The sequence below is a fragment of the Mus caroli genome, chromosome 8, assembly GCF_900094665.2.
Source record: "Mus caroli chromosome 8, CAROLI_EIJ_v1.1, whole genome shotgun sequence".
In the NCBI taxonomy this organism is placed as follows: domain Eukaryota; kingdom Metazoa; phylum Chordata; class Mammalia; order Rodentia; family Muridae; genus Mus; species Mus caroli.
Window position 1 is genome coordinate 113,160,047 of NC_034577.1, and position 16,542 is coordinate 113,176,588.

Genomic DNA, 16,542 nt, shown 5'->3' on the forward strand with positions numbered 1-16,542 from the left:
GCACTCAGTATCTCTGTACTCTGTACACAGCACTCAGTATCTCTGGACTCTGTACACAGCACTCAGTATCTCTGGATGCTGTACACAGCACTCAGTATCTCTGGATTCTGTACACAGCACTCAGTATCTCTGGATGCTGTATACAGCACTCAACACTTAGTATCTCTGGACTCTGTATACAGCACTCAGTACTCAGTATCTCTGGTCAGTCGAGGGAGTAGGCAGGGGATTCCCTGGATAGTGAAATATAAACTTTAGCAGAATCCTTTAAAACATGACTTAGAAGGTCTTTGTCTGGGCTTCCACAACTGTGCTTTATCTTGGTTTGTAAGTGTAGGTTCCACATCAGAACTGATTTCAGGCTCCTTGGAGTCTGGCTGAGCGCTCTGAGTTCAGCCTCAGGCTGCAGCACCCGGACACATAGGTTGTTGTCTCCCTTGTCTTCCGGCCAGTGTGTCTTGTGAGCGCTACCCGTCCTTTATGTGACCTTCCATTAGCGTTGGATCTGATCTGCAGTCACTGGTTGTAGCTGTGGGAAAGTGAGGGATGAGGCTGAGCCAGGGCCTCCAGGTGTTCACTGCACTGTGGCTTTGGTTCTGATGGGTCTCGTTGAGAGTCAGCTCTGGGAGCCTGGCAGATTGTTTAAGCTGATGGAACTGGTGATGTCTTCTCCGGTGAAGCCATAGAACCACTGGAGGTGGGTGACTCACTGCTGCCGCCAATTCCTGACTTGTAGATGTACGCATGGTCAAGGAGTGGTCTAAGGAGGGCTGTTGTGGTCTGATAAAATTGTTTGGGTGGAGCGTGGGTGGGAAGTCAAAGCAGGGTCAGAGAATCTAGGACCTCTTGCAAGGGGATCTGGCAGGGCAGGGCTCCAGAATTGGGCTCTGGGTGGGACAAGCATGTTGATGCAGTACCAACTTCTTGTCAGGTCAGAGGGATTTCAGTCCTCACAGTCAGTACAGTAGAGGCTTTAGTTTGTGTGGGTCGTCAGAAGACTCTGAAAATAAAAGCCCTTAAATGCTGAGAGCCATAGGATTGGGGGTTGCTGTTGGAAGGATGGAGTTTTCTTGGGTGCATTGAAGGTGCTAAACAGTGACCTTTTTGAGGTCATGGGGACTTCTTGAGGCCAGCAAACTAGTAGCTGTCTTGAGAAGGCCCCTGGGGGCTGGCCTTGGTCTTGGATAGTCACTGCCCATAGATCTGAGCTTTGATGGGAGCCACTGCTGCCTGTTAAGCTTCCTCCCTGTGGGTCGTTGTCTGGACAGCTGGGGCCCGTGCTGGCTGCTTTAGTAGTTGGTGGCAGTGTGTCTGGAGCGGTGATGTGCTTCAGCCTCAGTGAGAGAGATTTCACACATGACTCCAGGGTCTTTCTCTCATAAACATGTGCAGTCAGAATAGCTCCCCCAGGCGGCTTGGGCCTCACTGTGGCTGTAGTAGTGTTTACCTTTCTGCCCTACCTGTTAACTCCTGAACACTGGCTACGATGCATCCCATTTATTGTGAATCATGCTGTGAGAGATGACTACTGTTGTCAGTTAGCCTGTTAGTCTAAGACAGTCCAGGTTTTCACATAGATTGTATTTGTGCTGTAAATGGCAATATACATTTCCCTTCATTTTGATAAGTCAGAAGATAATTCTTCTTGAATTTTATTGGAAACCCATTTAAAAACTGCTGGGGCTGGAGAAGTGACTCAGTAAGAGCAGTTGTTGCTTTGCAGAGAACTCGGGTTCAGTTCCCAGGTTCCATGTCAAGTGGCTCACAGTTGCCTGTAAGTACACCACTAGGGAATCTGACACCCACTTCTGGCCTCTGGACAACCACACTCATTTGCATTGACCCACATACAGATACACAGACCTACACATAATGTTTTAAAAATAAAAAATGAACTCTATAAATATAATCCTGCGTGTGCTAGGCCTGGTGGCACAGGCTTCTCTCTAGTCACAGGTAGACAGGAGTATTGCAGTGGGTTCTGTTCCAGGTGATCCTTAAACTTGCAAACCTCTCTGAACTGCCTGCCTCCAGCTGAGCTAGCTTCAGGTATCTTAGACAGCCATCTCCACGGTTCTCTGTCCTGGAGCAGCCAAGCCCCGGCAGGATGGGGAGCAGCTGGGTGCCTCCAAAGGCTTGTTGTGGGAATTGGACTGACTTTTGCCAAGTATGCCAAAAACAGGCCTGTTGTGTTTTGTACCTGGGCAGTGTTTGGAGCAGCAAGAGGGGGCTTAGGCTTGCATGTTACTTTGATGTCTTGTTTTTGTCCCTGGTGACTTTCTTGGTACCGTGTCCCACAGTTTATGACAGAAGAATTTATGAGGAGCTGGACACAGTCTGTGGCTGGGAAGTATGTTGTGATTTTTTTTTTTTTTTAAGATAACTTTGAGGAATGCTAGAACCCGTTTGTTGTTTCAGCCTGGTCACTGGAGCCAGGGCACTTTGAAGGGGCTGTGTTAGCTGTATAAGGTGAGGTGGACTCACAACACCCCGAAGCTAGCTCAGGCTAGGTCCTTCTGCTGCTGCCCCGGGTTCCCTCTTAGATCCTTCATCCCATTCTCTTCAGGGGCTCCAGACAGCCCAGGTAGGGGCAGACCTTGGAATCACAGGATCGGTTTTGATTGATTTGATAATTTTCCAATGCTATTGTTTGTTTTCTCTAGACAGAGTTTGTAGACCAGGCTGGCCTCGGACTCAGAAATCTGCATGCTTTTACCTTCCAAGTGCTGGGATTAAAGCAGGGTGCCACCGCTCTCACCTCCCCAACTTCCCTTCTCACCTGACCAGCTTCCAATGCACTTTCACATTGTTAACTCTGATACTGTTGATAGCACTGGGTACAGGTTCCGCCCCTTCTTTCTGGGGAGTTGGAGCCATCAGTCATTCCTGGTGCTGAGTGCCTGTACCTGTGCTGCAGCTGAGCACTTACATGTCCACCACATGTGCACTCCTTCTCTAATTCCGACTTAGAACATGTGGCGCCCTCGCCCACCCCCTTGCTAGTCCTCACTATCACCCGTGGTTATGTGGGCATCCTTTCAAACCACCCTATAGCAGAGAATCCACAAGCCAGGGCCTGTCTGTATATATTAATTAATTCTATATTTATTCTGTAAGATATTGGGTACTGGACTCTTGCCCTCATTAGGAAAGTGCTATACCACTGAGTTATGGACTTCGAAGTGTATAACTGTCCCCTTTTGATTTTTGGTTTTGGTTTGTTTTTTTGAGACAGGGCCTCACTATGTAATTCTGGCTCGCCTGAAACTCATAGAAATCCACCTGCTTCTGCCTCTCCTGTGCTAGGATTAAAGACGTGTGCCACTCTGCCCAGCTTTGTTTTGTGTTTTCCATTTTGAGACAGGGTCTCACTAAGCTTTACAGGCTGGCCATGAACTTATTCTCCAGTCCAGGACTTGACTTAAGATGTAGTCTAGGAAGGCCTTGAGCCCAGGGCCCTCCTCACCCAGCTTTCTCAGTACTTGGGGTTATAGGCCTGCACCAGCGGGTCTGCTTATCCATGGATTTCAGGTGGAAAATGTAGGGTCATAGTGATATGCCTAATAACAGCGATGGGACAGAGAGGAAAGGGCAGCAGCAAGGCGGTGTACACTGAAGTCACAGGGCCAGGCCAGAGCACAGTGAGTTGGAGCAGGTCAGCGCTCACTGATTGGCTTCAGAGGTCCTAATCTGAGCTCTCACCAGGTCCCCTCCAGAGAGTTGGGAGCATGCCGTCCAGAGGCTAGCCAAGCCCTGAGGCTGTGCTCTTCCCTAAGAAACGCTGAGGGAGAAGTTCAGTGTCAATAGTTGAGCTGTTGTTTGGGGATGGTGACACTGCAGCTTCTTGGTGCCATGAGAGGCTGTGCTGTTGCTCACATTGTTCTTTTCTAATGAACCTGTCACCAGCGTGGTGAGTCCAATATGGAGGGCGCCAGGCTGGGACACTGCCTGTAGGCATCCTCTGTTCCTTTGGTTTTATTGGCTCTATGTGCTTGGGCAAATGAGTCAGTATCCCAGACTGTGTTTCCTCACGGGCAGAGTGCAGCTCAGAGTAACAGACAAGGTAACATCTGTGCCGAGAACCTGGAGCCCTGGCTGGTGCTAACCTCAGGTCATCCTGGGTGCTCGAGATTGTCCTGGGTCCCGAGGTCCATGAAGCTTCTTACACAACCCTGTTCCCCCATGCTAGTGTCCTCTCCTGTCCTGGGTCCCGAGGTCCCAGCAGCTCCTTATACAACCCAATGCTAGTGTCCTCGCCTGTCCTGAGCATCCTGAGTCTTCCTGTTCTGGTTAGGCCAAATGGCAGGGCCGCAAGATCCTGTGACATCTAGGATGCTTACAGCCACTAAGGTCTTAGGCTTCAGCGCTCCCAGCAACAGGATGCTCTTCCTGTCTGTTTTCACGAAGCTTCCTCTAGCTCTAGGACGCCTCATTCACTGCAGGTGCCTGTCTCCCCTTAACCCCCGCCCCCTTGCCACTTTCACCTGCCAAGCCTTAGACAGAAGGGAGAGGTGAATATGGCTTCTTTAGTGGGTGACACAATAGCTTGAGCTCCTTCTCTGAAATGGGGCATTTCTGAAGGGGCTACAGTGAGGAAGGGCTCTTGCCTTGTACTGGGGCTTTTTTCCAGAGCCCAGTGTTACCATGGGAACAAGGGAATCTGTGCACTGGCTCTCTTTTTGCCCCCAGTCTATTCTTGGAAGTGTTTTTTTTTGGGGGGGGGTTGCTTGCAGAATTTCTCTACTCCCAAAACAATCCATGTGCTAGTGTTTTGGATTCTTGGTCTTAGTCATATCAAAGTGACCTCTTGCTTATGACGAGTCACAAGACTTGCCATAAAGAGCAACTGTCATGTCATGTTAAGGGAGCTTTTCGTTTTCCCAGTGGCTCTGACAGCAGCCACCGTGTTTCAGTGGGGACTGGCTGCTGCTTCCCACTTAAAGCCCGGGAGTCTCTGTGACTGCGGGCAGAGGCTGGGATGCTTCTTGGGGAGTTTCTCAAGACTGGAAGACTGGTCAGTTCCCATCACACTTTACTCTCTGAGTTCTGGGGTCAGAGCCAGGCTCTCAGGGCTGAGTGCTGTACTCCTTGCTAACAGAGTCCTGAGGCACAGAGCTCTGAGAAATGCTTGAGCTTGAGGAGGCTCAGGGGGAAGATGGTGGGCTTGGCAGCACTCAGCTACAGGTGAGACAGGCTGGGCAGCTAGTGTGCATTACCTTGCCGTGCTCTCGTGTACACGGGAGGGCAGGGCTTGTTTCTTTATGGATGGGTATGTGAAGCTCTTCCTCTGGGCCTCTTCAGGCTATCAGATAGGTCTGCTCTGCCCACTTTAGAGCTGGAATTTGGCTTTAAAGACACTATGTTGTGTATGCTTTTGCATTCTGGTGACTTCTTTACATTAAGATACTCCAGAATCCTACTGACACCCAGCAGGGACCCAGCATTTGTCTCTGTCACTCCTGTTAGGAAGGGGCCCTAGAGAGTGTGGAGAGGACCCAAGGAAACAGTTAGAGGAGACCATTGGTGGCTCCTTTGAAGGGCATTGAGCTGGCCCAAAGCAGCTGCAGGAGAGGACAGGAGCCTTTAGAGAGGCCTCAGGGTATTCTGGGAAGTTCTTACCAGCCTGTGGTCCAGTTGGTAGCCTCAAGTGAAAGGCTTTTTTGTGTTTTGGGATTTGGACCCCCAGACCCCTGGTCCCTACTTGGATCTTAAATGAAATAAATGCCACAGCCATCATTCTAAAGGCCAGAGATGTTCAGAGCAGGCGAGGCCACCCGTACAGGGCCTGCAGAGGAGTTCAGGGCACTAGTAGAGGCTGCAGAGGGGCCCATCCATCATTACTGAGGCACTCAGTGGAGGCCAGGTTGCCTTGGTTACTTCTCGAGACTCTGGAAGGGCTTTCTGCTTCTTGTACTAGATCCTTGGTATTCCTTGGCTTATGGTCACATCATCCTAGATAGCTTCTGTTGTTTTACAGCCTTCTAGAATTGTGCCCTGCGTTTGGATGTCCCTATTTTTGGAAAGACACTTGTCCTTAGGTTAGGGCTTGCCCTGATCCTCTAGGGGCCCTGTTTCTAAGTGAGGTCATACTAAGATATGGAGGCTCATCAAACTTGCAGAGACAGTCCAACCCACAGGACCAGGACCACCCCACCTCCACCCCTCTCACCATTGGCATTGTGTCTGGCTTCCTCTACCTTAAGGTCCCTCCTGCTCACTCCCAGTTTAGCGGCAAAGCCCACGAGAGCGCCATATTGGAAGCATGGCTAGGCGTTAGCCTGGGGGCTTCTCTCAGGCAGCCTGCCTGGCTGCTGCACACCTGTCATTCCATAGCCCAGGCCCTCTCCTGGCTCAGTGTGCGAGACCACATCTTCCTAGGACTTTGGAGATGAGGCTAGGAGGAGTCACTGCAGCCAGGAGCTCTAGACCACATCTGTTGTATGGTGGCATACCCCTCCACCCCAAGGTTGTGAGGCCTTAAGTCTGAACCCTGGGTGCCATGTAAATGCTGCACATGGCCCCAGTGTTGGAGGCAGGCACAGTTAGATCCAGGGAGGAAAATGTGGAGCTCCATATCTGCTGAGAAGCCCTATCTCAGTGGAGTGGGGCAGAAAGCAATGGAGGAAGACATCTGGTGTTTCCCTCTGGCCTCTACATGTGTGTGCCATAACCCCTTTCCCATGCAAACACATGCATAACATACGCGTGCACACACACATACACCCTTAGAGGGCTCAAAAATGACAGAGCTGAGCAAAAGTGAGAGCACCTACACTTGAGAGGCCACAGAGGGCAGCTGCTCATCCACCTCTGGAGGCCAGGCAGGGCTACAGAGCAAGACCGAGCTGCTAGTTTATGTCAGCTTGACACAGGTAGAGCCATCAAAGAGGAGGGAACCTCAGTTAGAAAATGCCTGTAAAATCTGGCCTGTAGACAAGCCTATAGGGTATTTTCTCAATTAGTGCTTGATGTGAGAGGGCCCAGCACTTTGTGGGTGCTGTTGCTCCTGGGCTGGTGGTCCTGGGTTCTATAAGAAAGCAGACTGAGCAAGCCATGGGGAGCAAGCCAGTAAGCAGCATCCCTCTACGGCCTCTGCATCAGCTCCTGCCTCCAGGTTCCTGTCCTGCTTGAATTCCTGACTCCTTCACTGATATACATACTACATTGCAGATGTGTAAGCCAAGTAAACCCTTTCTTCCCCAGCTTCTTTTTGGTTGTGGTGTTTCATCACGGCAGTAGTAACCTTAACTAGGACAGAGACCCAGAAAAGCAGTAGCTGGGGATATGGCTCACTTGGTAGAGTGCTTGCCACACAAGCATGAGGACCTGGATTCCAGTCCCCACCCACATAAGAAACCTGATGTGACATCTGCATCTGTAATCCCAGCCCTGAAGACCTGGGTAGAGGAAATTTTCTAGAGTCTACGGGCCTGCCGGGCTTGCCAGATTAGCAATTTCCAGATTCAATGAGAGACCTCATGTCAACATAGAACATAGAGAGCAATTTACATTGATCTGTGGTGCCAGGCGTGGTGGTGCATGCCTTTAATCCCAGCACTCGGGAGGCAGAGGCAGGTGGATTTCTGAGTTCGAGGCCAGCCTGGTCTACAAAGTGAGTTCCAGGACAGCCAGGGCTATACAGGGAAACCCTGTCTCGAAAAACAAACAAACAAACAAACAAACAAACATTGATCTGTGGCTGGTAGATACACATACATGTGTGCATGCATACACAAACATACTGGTGTAGGGAGGGACAGCGAGACACAATTAATTAGAGTTTTGCTGTAGGAATGTGTGTATATGTGAACCGTTTGTGGCTAGTCTCTCTGAGCAGGTCAGTGGTTGGAGGTATTACTGGATAGCTGTCTTTCTAGCACCCCACTGCTCTTTCGGGAGAAAACTACCGTTTGAGCTATCACATGGGTTGCGGAAAGATCCTTGTTGGGTTGGATCAAGTTAGTGAGAAACAAGTTGAAGCATCTTGGGCCTTTTCCCTGCAGCTGTGGTCCAGGCCGTCTTCTGGCCACACTAATCTCCGCAGGGAAGCGTGTCTACTCCTGGCACAAGGCTTCCTTTCTCCTATTTTGGTTTTACCCCTAGTAGACTCTTGGTGGGACTTGGAGTTTGATGTGCAGATACTGCTGAAAGGTCCTGGGGCTTCTTGCATTGACTTTAGGGTTAGCACCAGTTTTGCATTATCTCAGTTGGGTTTTAAGTAGAGCTGCAGAGTTGGCAGTGAATGGAGGAAAAGCAGATGGTGTATGTCCAAAGCACAGCCCTCCTGGTTCCCTCAGTGCTCAGTTTCCAACTCCTGCCCGCTGCTACTCTTTCTTACGTCTAAAAAGAATTGGCACTGCTTCAACCAGTGAAGCCGGGAATGTAGCAGTGCCTGCTCCTTGTCCTCGTCTCTGGTGTGTCAGTCTGTGCTGTCCTTTGGGGAGCCCTGAGGTCAGCTGTAGGCTAGCTGGCGTTGGCTGCCCGGAGATGAAGGGTCTGGCTGTTGACCTGGCGTCAGCTCTCATGTCACTGCAGTCAGACGTTTCCACATCCCAGAGCCTGTAGGGAGAGCCTGCAGATCAGGGCTCTGTTCCAGATGCAGGGTGAGCAGGCAGAGTGAAGGAAATGGAAGTTCATCTTTGGAAGATAAGTACAGACTTGCCCCTGTGTGCCATGCCATGGTGGCCTGCATTGCTGCATTCTTTTGTAGCTGAAGGCGTATATCTGCCAGACTCCTTCCTGTAGCAGTGGGGATCCCCAAGAAGACTCACTACTTGGTTTTCTTGGGCAGCTGAAATGTCCTTCGTCACCCAACCCAAGCTCATTGTTGCTGTCCAATAGCTGGGATCTGACTCAGGTTTTTATTCTTCACCAGTTTAACATTAAGGTCAAACCTCAACCTGTGCGGTTGATTCTCTTGAAGCACTGCTAGATGCCGGAGACCGGAATGTGCTTGATTCAGGCATGCAGCGGGCCTTCCTGTGCTCATTGTGATACACCACACATTTAACATTTGTAGTACATACCTGTCACAGAGCAAGTGGTCCAGTGTTGCTGGCGTCTCTGGAGCCTTGTCTGTGGGCTGTGTGGTTAGATGCCATGTGTCCTCTTCCCTGGCCATCTCTGGCTGCAGCATCTCAGAGAAGCTCTGTCTTACCCAGCTGTCTTCCCGGTGTCCTCTCACCTGCGAGTAGCATTGCCAGTGACACCTTACTTAGCTTGCTGTGGTCTCATGTAGCTCTGGCTGGCCTCCAACTCACTTAAGTAGCAAGGCTGCCTTTCAACTCTGCTTCTCCCTATCAAATGCTAGGATGATCAGCCATCATGCGTGGCTAAAAGGTGCTTGTTTTGTTAAATGCCTCGGAAACTCCTTGGAACTTCTTCTGGTGCTGGAGGCAGATTCAGGAATGGCCCACACAGCAGAACAGGTGTTTGTCTTCCCCTGTTGCTGGAGGAGGAATGGTCACTAGTATGACAACTCCTGAGAGTGGACCAGAGGCCCACGGGGGCAGACCCAAGAAGCATGGCTAGAACTGGACACTTTTAGGGACGGCCAGACCTTCCTGGCAAGTGCCCTCCTAGTGAGTATGATGATGGCACCCTGACACGTATCTTGGTCTCCTCATCGCAGCAGCCAGCCAAGGTGATGGCTCACCAGCTCCTCCCTACAGCTGAACCAGATGTGGTCAGATTCCGTAGCCAGGATCCAGGCCCCACAGCCTCCTCATTGGGAGACAATTTGTAAGCCAGGCCTGGTAGCTCTAGTCTTTGAAAGCCATGACTTTCTAAGCTTTTTCCAGATGGGAATCTTGCTTCCATTCATTGATTGGTTGGTCAAGTTACACCTTTGTCTTAATATTGCAAATTCAGATTTTCCTACAGTAGAACACCTCATGTTTCAGCAGCTTCACGTTTCATATAGAAAGTGGTTTTCTTGGCAGTGCTGGTAGGACAGCACTGCCGGGTGCTGTGCAGGGAGGGTGTTGTTTGCTGCAATCAACACAGCAGAGCTTTCTGGGAAACTGGTTCTATGATTGCAAAAGTTTCCTTAAATGCAACTGCAGCTACTTTAAATTCATTATGGAGGAATCTGTAAAAATGTAACCTGATTGGGGAACTGGTTATGTTATAGCTCCTAACTTGGGGTTTCCAAATGTGGCCTGGCTTCTGAGTTACAGGAGATAGCAAACCAGGCAGCCACAGTGCCTCAGCACCTCTCCTTTTCCTACCTCTTCCCCACAAGGTGGGATCTGTGGCTTGACAAGTCCCTGCAGAGCCTATAGCCCCCATTCTGATCTCTTCCAGTCGTGGGGCCTGTGCCAGAATCCCATTCCTGTCAGCGGTGACTCAGTGGCCCAGGCTAATCCCTCCCAGCTTTGGCCTCTGGGAGGAGACACACTTGATCTGCCTGCTGGAAATGAAATGATCCAGGTTTGTAAGTGTTTCTTGTCGGGAGATGTGGGTGGCCTGACCATTGTTTTCCAGGGACCGTGAAAGAAGGGTCAGGTCAGAGCTCTGGACAGCAGGCATGTCCTGCTTGCCATAGGTAGCTGGTCCTCACAGAGCCTGTGCCACATACTAAGCCCAGGCTTACAGAGGCTGCCATAATGACTGCCACTGTCTATGCTGAGTCCCACAAAGGCCTGAGGCTAAGAGCTTGCTTGGGCAGCCAGAGACATCAGAGTGGAGGTGCATGTTAGGGGTTTGGCATAGCTGACAAGGTCACTGTGAACAGGCATGGACCTTACACGAAGATGTGTGCATGTGCACATCTATGACCACATGTGTCTTAAGACATGTGTATAGGCATACGAAACATTTGATGGCATATGAAGACATACGGCTTGATGAATGACCATTAAGTCAGGCCCATCTGCTGAGCTTGGAGCCTTCGTCCCACGGAGCCTTTCATTCTTGGAGACAGGGCCATTCTGCTATTGCAGCAGTTCTGGTGTTTGTGTCCTTTCCTTCCTTCTGAAGCCTGCTGCTTCTGCTGTTCAAGAAGCCCCCCCACTGCCTGTCCTTGGGTTACCCTGGTGGATGGCCCAGGGTAGGTCAGGGGAGACAGCCAGGTACACATGGGCCAAAGATCCTCCATAGACACTGTCCTGTCTGTTTGACCTCAGGTTCTTGCAGTGAGACTAGGAAGCTCTGGGGACTCAGATGCTGTGTTCATCTGTCTGTAGAGCATGGCTTCGCCAGCCTGCAGGGTTGGCAGAGAAGCATGTGGGACCCAGTAAGATCCACAAGAGCTGCTGCGTAGGGAGAGCAGGAGGTATTCTGGGTAAATGCAGAGGAAGAGAGATCCCAAGCTGCTCTGCCTACCCATGAAAGGTCAAGAGTCTGGAAGAGCCAAGGCTCTAACCAAGTCTGCCACCAATGGCTGTCCCCAGACAGGAGCTCTTGTTTGCTCTTTCCTAAATATAAAATTCTCGGTTTATTTCACGTTGACCTGCTTGGTCAGATGAAGCAGAGCACCAGGCCTGGAGAATGTGGTTCTGAGCACAGATGATGAGCTTGCCTACAAGGCAGCGTGAAGGAGAAGCCCAGAGGCTCTGCCAGTGACTTAGAAGACTGGATCCTTGTACTCTGTTCAGGCTTTCCCTCTGCAAGGGGCCTTGCTTTATCTAAAACAAGGAGTCGTTACTGTTAGCCAGCTGTTGGGCAACTTAGCATCTGTTGCCCTGCTCTGCTCTGAAGAGGGAGGGTGTGGCCAGTAGCATTGTGCAGCAGCTGTGCCAGAGTGGGTGTGGAATAGGGAACACTGAGGTTTTGGGGGTAGAAGTACCAGGCAAGTGTTTATGTGGACTTTTGAGCTTGCCTGGAAACCAGAGCCCAGATGTGTGTTGGCACACCCTCTTTCCTTGTAATTGACCTGAGTTGAAGCACCTAGACAGGGCCAAGGGCCAGCTCCCCTGTGCCTGTCACCAGGGCCCATGGAGATCCCTGTCCTCCTATCCCCAGATGTTGACATACAGAAAGAAAAACGTCAGTAAGCAGGTTCAGGGAGGTGTGTCTGGAGGGCTGGCTGTGTGCAGGGACAGGCTGTCACTGCTGCTGTTGTCTCTTGACTCCTCCCTGAGCAGAGTCTGTCAGGGCCTCCATAGGTGAGCTGACTCACACTGGAAGTGAGATTGACCCAGAAAGCATTGCACTCCCCAGGAAAGAAGTAGATCGACCACTTCCCAAAGAAATGCCAAGAGTCCTTAGGAAAGAGCCACTTCCTGATTCTGTCACTGCAGCCTAGCTGACGGAGTTCAGCAGCAGTTTCCAAGGGGGCAGCTATATTCAGTCTTTTGGCAGTCATTTCCCCAAATAGTTGTCTCACTTTTTCTTAGTTATTCAAAAATGTTAAAAAGGGCTTTTCAGTCATTAAAAAAAAATATCCCCCCCCTCAATATTTTCCCACTACCTGTGAACCTGAGTGAGTTTTGGTTTGGCAGACCCTCATTAGCATAAGAGACACTGTCCTCACTTGCAGTGTGTCCTTTAAAAAGGCACATGTCATCTGACAGCACAGCTCTTCTTAGAAGTTGACTGGGTGTTTGTGCTGCTGTCTCTGCTTGTGGGGAACCACAAGGTCTTCTCCATACCAAAGGGTGGCATGCCATCATGCCACAGGAGCCTCCAATACAGGCATTCTGTCCACTGCTGTTCTTGCCTGCCTGGGACTGCACAACACTGATGAGGGTGGGGCCCATGGTTCCTGGCAACTGTGAAGGAGCAGATGGAGGCTCTGCATTGCCTGCCTCGAGTCCCCTGCCCAGTTGTGTGAGCACCAGGTGTGGTTTGTGGGAAGTGAATCAGTGGTAAGAATATCCAGGGCTGGGGTCACCCCAAGGGTCACCCTGAGCTTATTCCCTCCTCCAGGTCCATTCCGAGGCAGGGTCACTAGTCAGGCAGGGTCAGGATGCTGGAAGGATGCAGCTGAGAAGGACTGAAGGGTCTGTTCTGTAGTGACTTGTGGCTCCTGGTGTCTCTGCTCATACCCTCCCCACAGCCTGCTTACCTCTCACTCTTCCCGCCACAGTAGCTCTTCACCACTTCTTCTTCTTCTTCTTCTTCTTCTTCTTCTTCTTCTTCTTCTTCTTCTTCTTCTTCTTCTTCTTCTTCTTCTTCTTCTTTTCTCTCTCTCTCTCTCNCTCTCTCTCTCTCTCTCTCTCTCTCTCTCTCTCTCTGTGTGTGTGTGTGTGTGTGTGTGTGCACGCACGCATGCAGAGGTGGATGGTATCCTCATCTGTCTTTACCTTTTTTTTTTTTTTTCCTGAGACAGGCTTTCTCACTGAACCTGCAGCTCACTATTTTGGCTAGGCTGGCTGGTGAGCTAGCTCCAGCAGTCATCCTGTTTGGGGTTACAGGTAGCTCCAGCAGTCTTCCCCTTTGGGTTACAGGCATACACAGCTGCCCTTGATTTGTGTGGACTCATGCTTGCATACAAGCAGTCTACCCACCGAGCCATCTCTGCAGCCTCCCTCTCCTTTTGCTTCTCTATCTAAAGTTATTGGCTCCACATGGGCTCTGTCCAGGGCTTTGTTAAGCTCTTCTGCTGTCTTCAGTGTGCCCGTGCAGGCTTCAAGTTCTAGCTTATTTGTTTTTACACGGGCTTTAAAAGACTAATGCCTGTGTGTCACAAGGGTGTTTCTGCAAGGCTAAGTGTGAATGTGGCATATTTCATGACAGTCGAAGACTGAACACTCATGTAAGCAGACGTCTCTCTGCACTGGGCAGTGAGGTTCCACTGCACTTACATCCATGCTGCAGGCCTGGGGGCCTCCTGCTGCTCAGGACCAGAAGAGGATAGGGGTCTGCTGACCCGAGCTCCACTGACCAGCCTGGCTTTGTCCCCAACCCCAGGTACTGCAGGGTGCTCAGCTCATAGCCGTGGCCTCTTCAGACCCTGCTGCTACAGGAGTAGACGGGTCACCTCTCCAGGGCAGTGACATTCAGGTTCAGTATGTCCAGCTGGCGCCTGTGAGTGACCACACAGCCGCAGCGCAGGTGAGTCCTGTTCCTCCCAGTCCCACCAGCCTCCCTAGTAGATATTGAACTTGGGGCTTGTCTAACATTCCTGTAGACCCAGGAACCCTTGTCGAGAGGCATACAGGTCTGACTCAAGCATGGGGCTTCTGTTTACTCTTAACTCCTGAGATCAGAGTCTGTGGGCTCCTCTGATCTCAGCCCAGCAAGAACAGGTGACCTGGTAGGAGGAGAAGACTCGACAGTTGGAGCCTGTTCCACAGGTCAAGTCTCCTTACCTTGTTCTGCACAGCTGCTGGCATGGGCAGCTTTCCTGGAGCTCCTTCCTCTGTGCGGCCTAAGCCTGTGTAGTGAGCAGCGCAGGCTCTCACAGGGTTCCGCTCACCTGAACTCGAGAACAGGGCTTTGGCCGTAGGGTGGTCAGGATTTTAACTTCGCCCAGGAGCTGTTGAGGCCTGTCTGCCTCAGGCATTGGAAGGACTTACAGAGCTGCTAGGCCAGGCATCTGAGGAGAAGGCACTGTGGAATTCCTTTCCTGAAGGCCTTGGAATGACATCTTCCAGGTTCTCAGAGAAGGAACTTGGGCATAGGTGAAGACTTCCCATCTGCAGGCCTTAGCCATGGTCCCCATCATGCCTCAAGACACTTCCTTCAGTGTGCCACACAGCTGTCCATAGCTGCCCACACCTGGGCTACACTCCCCTTCCTCTCCCTCCTCCTCCTATTTATTTATTTATAAATAAACTGGCTATGGCCTCAACCATGCCATCCCCAGCAGGAAGAGTGGAAACTTTTTTGTTTGTTTATCTTTAAAAATCAGAGACTTACATGTACAGCAAGAGCTGTCAGGTGCCAGCCATGTGAGACCTTGGCCTCATATGGTGCAGAACCTATGCTAACTCTGCACCAAATCTCAGGTGACTTATCCTTCCGTGCATCTGCAGTCTAGCAGAAATGGAAGGTCAGTCATTCATTCCAAGGTTGCAAGGCCTCACCTTGAAGCAGCAACTTCATAGTCTTTCTCAGACACTTCATTGAAAGGTGCCATGTCTTTAAGCTGTTCCTAGATGCCACTTAGAACACTGGGGCAGTTTCTGTAGGAAGTCAGTGTGACCCTGAGGTTCTAGGGAAATATGTCAGGTAAAGAATGTGGTGTGTCTAATTATAGTTGTTTCTCGGGGCACCGTGAGGTAAGGCTGGGAAGTTGTCAGCTGTATGCCCAGCTGCCCACGTTCTTCTGGGTGGGTGTGAGATGTGCTTGTCTCTTCTCAGGTCAGGGGTGGCCTGGCACCCTGGCTTCTGAAGTTGGCGTGCCTTTTCTAATTGTGAACCTTGAGGCTCTTCATAACATGTAGGTGGCTTGCTGATGACACACACGTGTGCTACTGTATTTTTCTAGAACCCTTTTCATTTCTCTCCCCCCCTCCACCCCCTTACAGACCGCAGAGGCTCTGCAGCCCACTCTGCAGCCTGACATGCAGCTTGAACATGGGGCCATCCAGATCCAGTGAGGCCAGGCACTGCAGGAGCGCCGCATCACAGCTGCCCGCTGCCCCTGCCCCACGCGGGCCCTGCTCTCTTGCATCAGCAAGCAACTGCAGGTTCTGCTGGGCATCTGAGAGCTGCTCCTCCCGGGGAAGGTCCTGGCCGCCCCTGCTGGAAGGCGCCTCAGGGTTTGAGTCTCACTACTGGCCGTCTCCAAAGGAGAAACATAGTGCAGAGTGTTGAGTACGTTCAGACAGACAAGAACTACGATATTTTGTTTAAACAGCTTTTTTAATTTGCTATGGTGTTTATAACAAAAAAGAAAATGGAAAAAAAAAAAAAAAAACAAAACAACTCCCAACCAACCGACCAACCAACCAACCAAACCAGAGCAGAAACACAACTATGGAGTAGCGGAAGCCTGGGCCGTGGGCTCCCCTTCGGGGTCCTGACGTAGGTGTTGGAGCCAGCTGGCGATGCTGGAGCACTTGGACCTGCTGCTAGGGGAGTGCTCCCCAGGGAGTGCTCCCCAGTGTGAGTATGCATTTCTAATGAAATAAAGTGTATTTATGGCCACAGAGGCTCAGTGTTGTTGCACAGTGAGAGGACTTCCCCATCCAGGGCCATGCTACCAGAGAGTCCCTGCTTTGGCTCTCTCTCCTAGGGAGCATGAGCTGTGGGTATCCCTTGGGGCAGCTGGCTCCCACTTCATCACAGTGAGCCCTCAAAGGCAAGGTCATTGTAACCTATCCTCTTCTGAATGCTTAGGCTCCATTACCTGCAACGCCAGGGGTCCTGGAGAGTGCCGTGTGGAGAAGGCAGGACTCAGAGAAAGCAGGTGCAAGGAGTCCCATGAGCAGCATGGGAAATGCCAGTGAAGTCCTTACTGACTGACAGTGCCGTGTTTGACGCTTTCCTGGGAGGACTTCAAAGTTGTCCCAGATTCTCATGCCTCTGTCTCATGCCACCACATTCTGAATTCCTGGGCTGGTTATTCACCAGGGCACACTGAGGTAGCAGAGGAGAGCAGCTCTATGGAAAGGACAATTTGACATGGTGGTGGCCATCTTCTTAGGAGAC

General features: G+C 51.0%; 1 protein-coding gene across 11 annotated transcripts in view; it reads left to right on the forward strand.

Annotated features, from left to right (window-relative positions):
- Banp (BTG3 associated nuclear protein) overlaps positions 1-15,808 on the forward strand; it is a 72,730-nt gene extending 56,922 nt beyond the window's left edge. For 8 of the 11 annotated variants that reach the window (XM_029480524.1, XM_021169687.2, XM_029480529.1 and 5 more), the window contains 3 exons: positions 10,306-10,431; positions 13,855-13,998; positions 15,417-15,808. In XM_029480524.1, coding sequence (XP_029336384.1) covers positions 10,306-10,431; positions 13,855-13,998; positions 15,417-15,488 — 342 coding nt within the window. In that variant the 3' untranslated portion in view covers positions 15,489-15,808. The remainder of the gene's footprint in view (positions 1-10,305; positions 10,432-13,854; positions 13,999-15,416) is intronic. The other 3 variants (XM_029480531.1, XM_029480532.1, XM_029480533.1) reach the window with 1 other exon arrangement.
- The last annotated feature ends 734 nt before the right edge of the window (positions 15,809-16,542 follow it).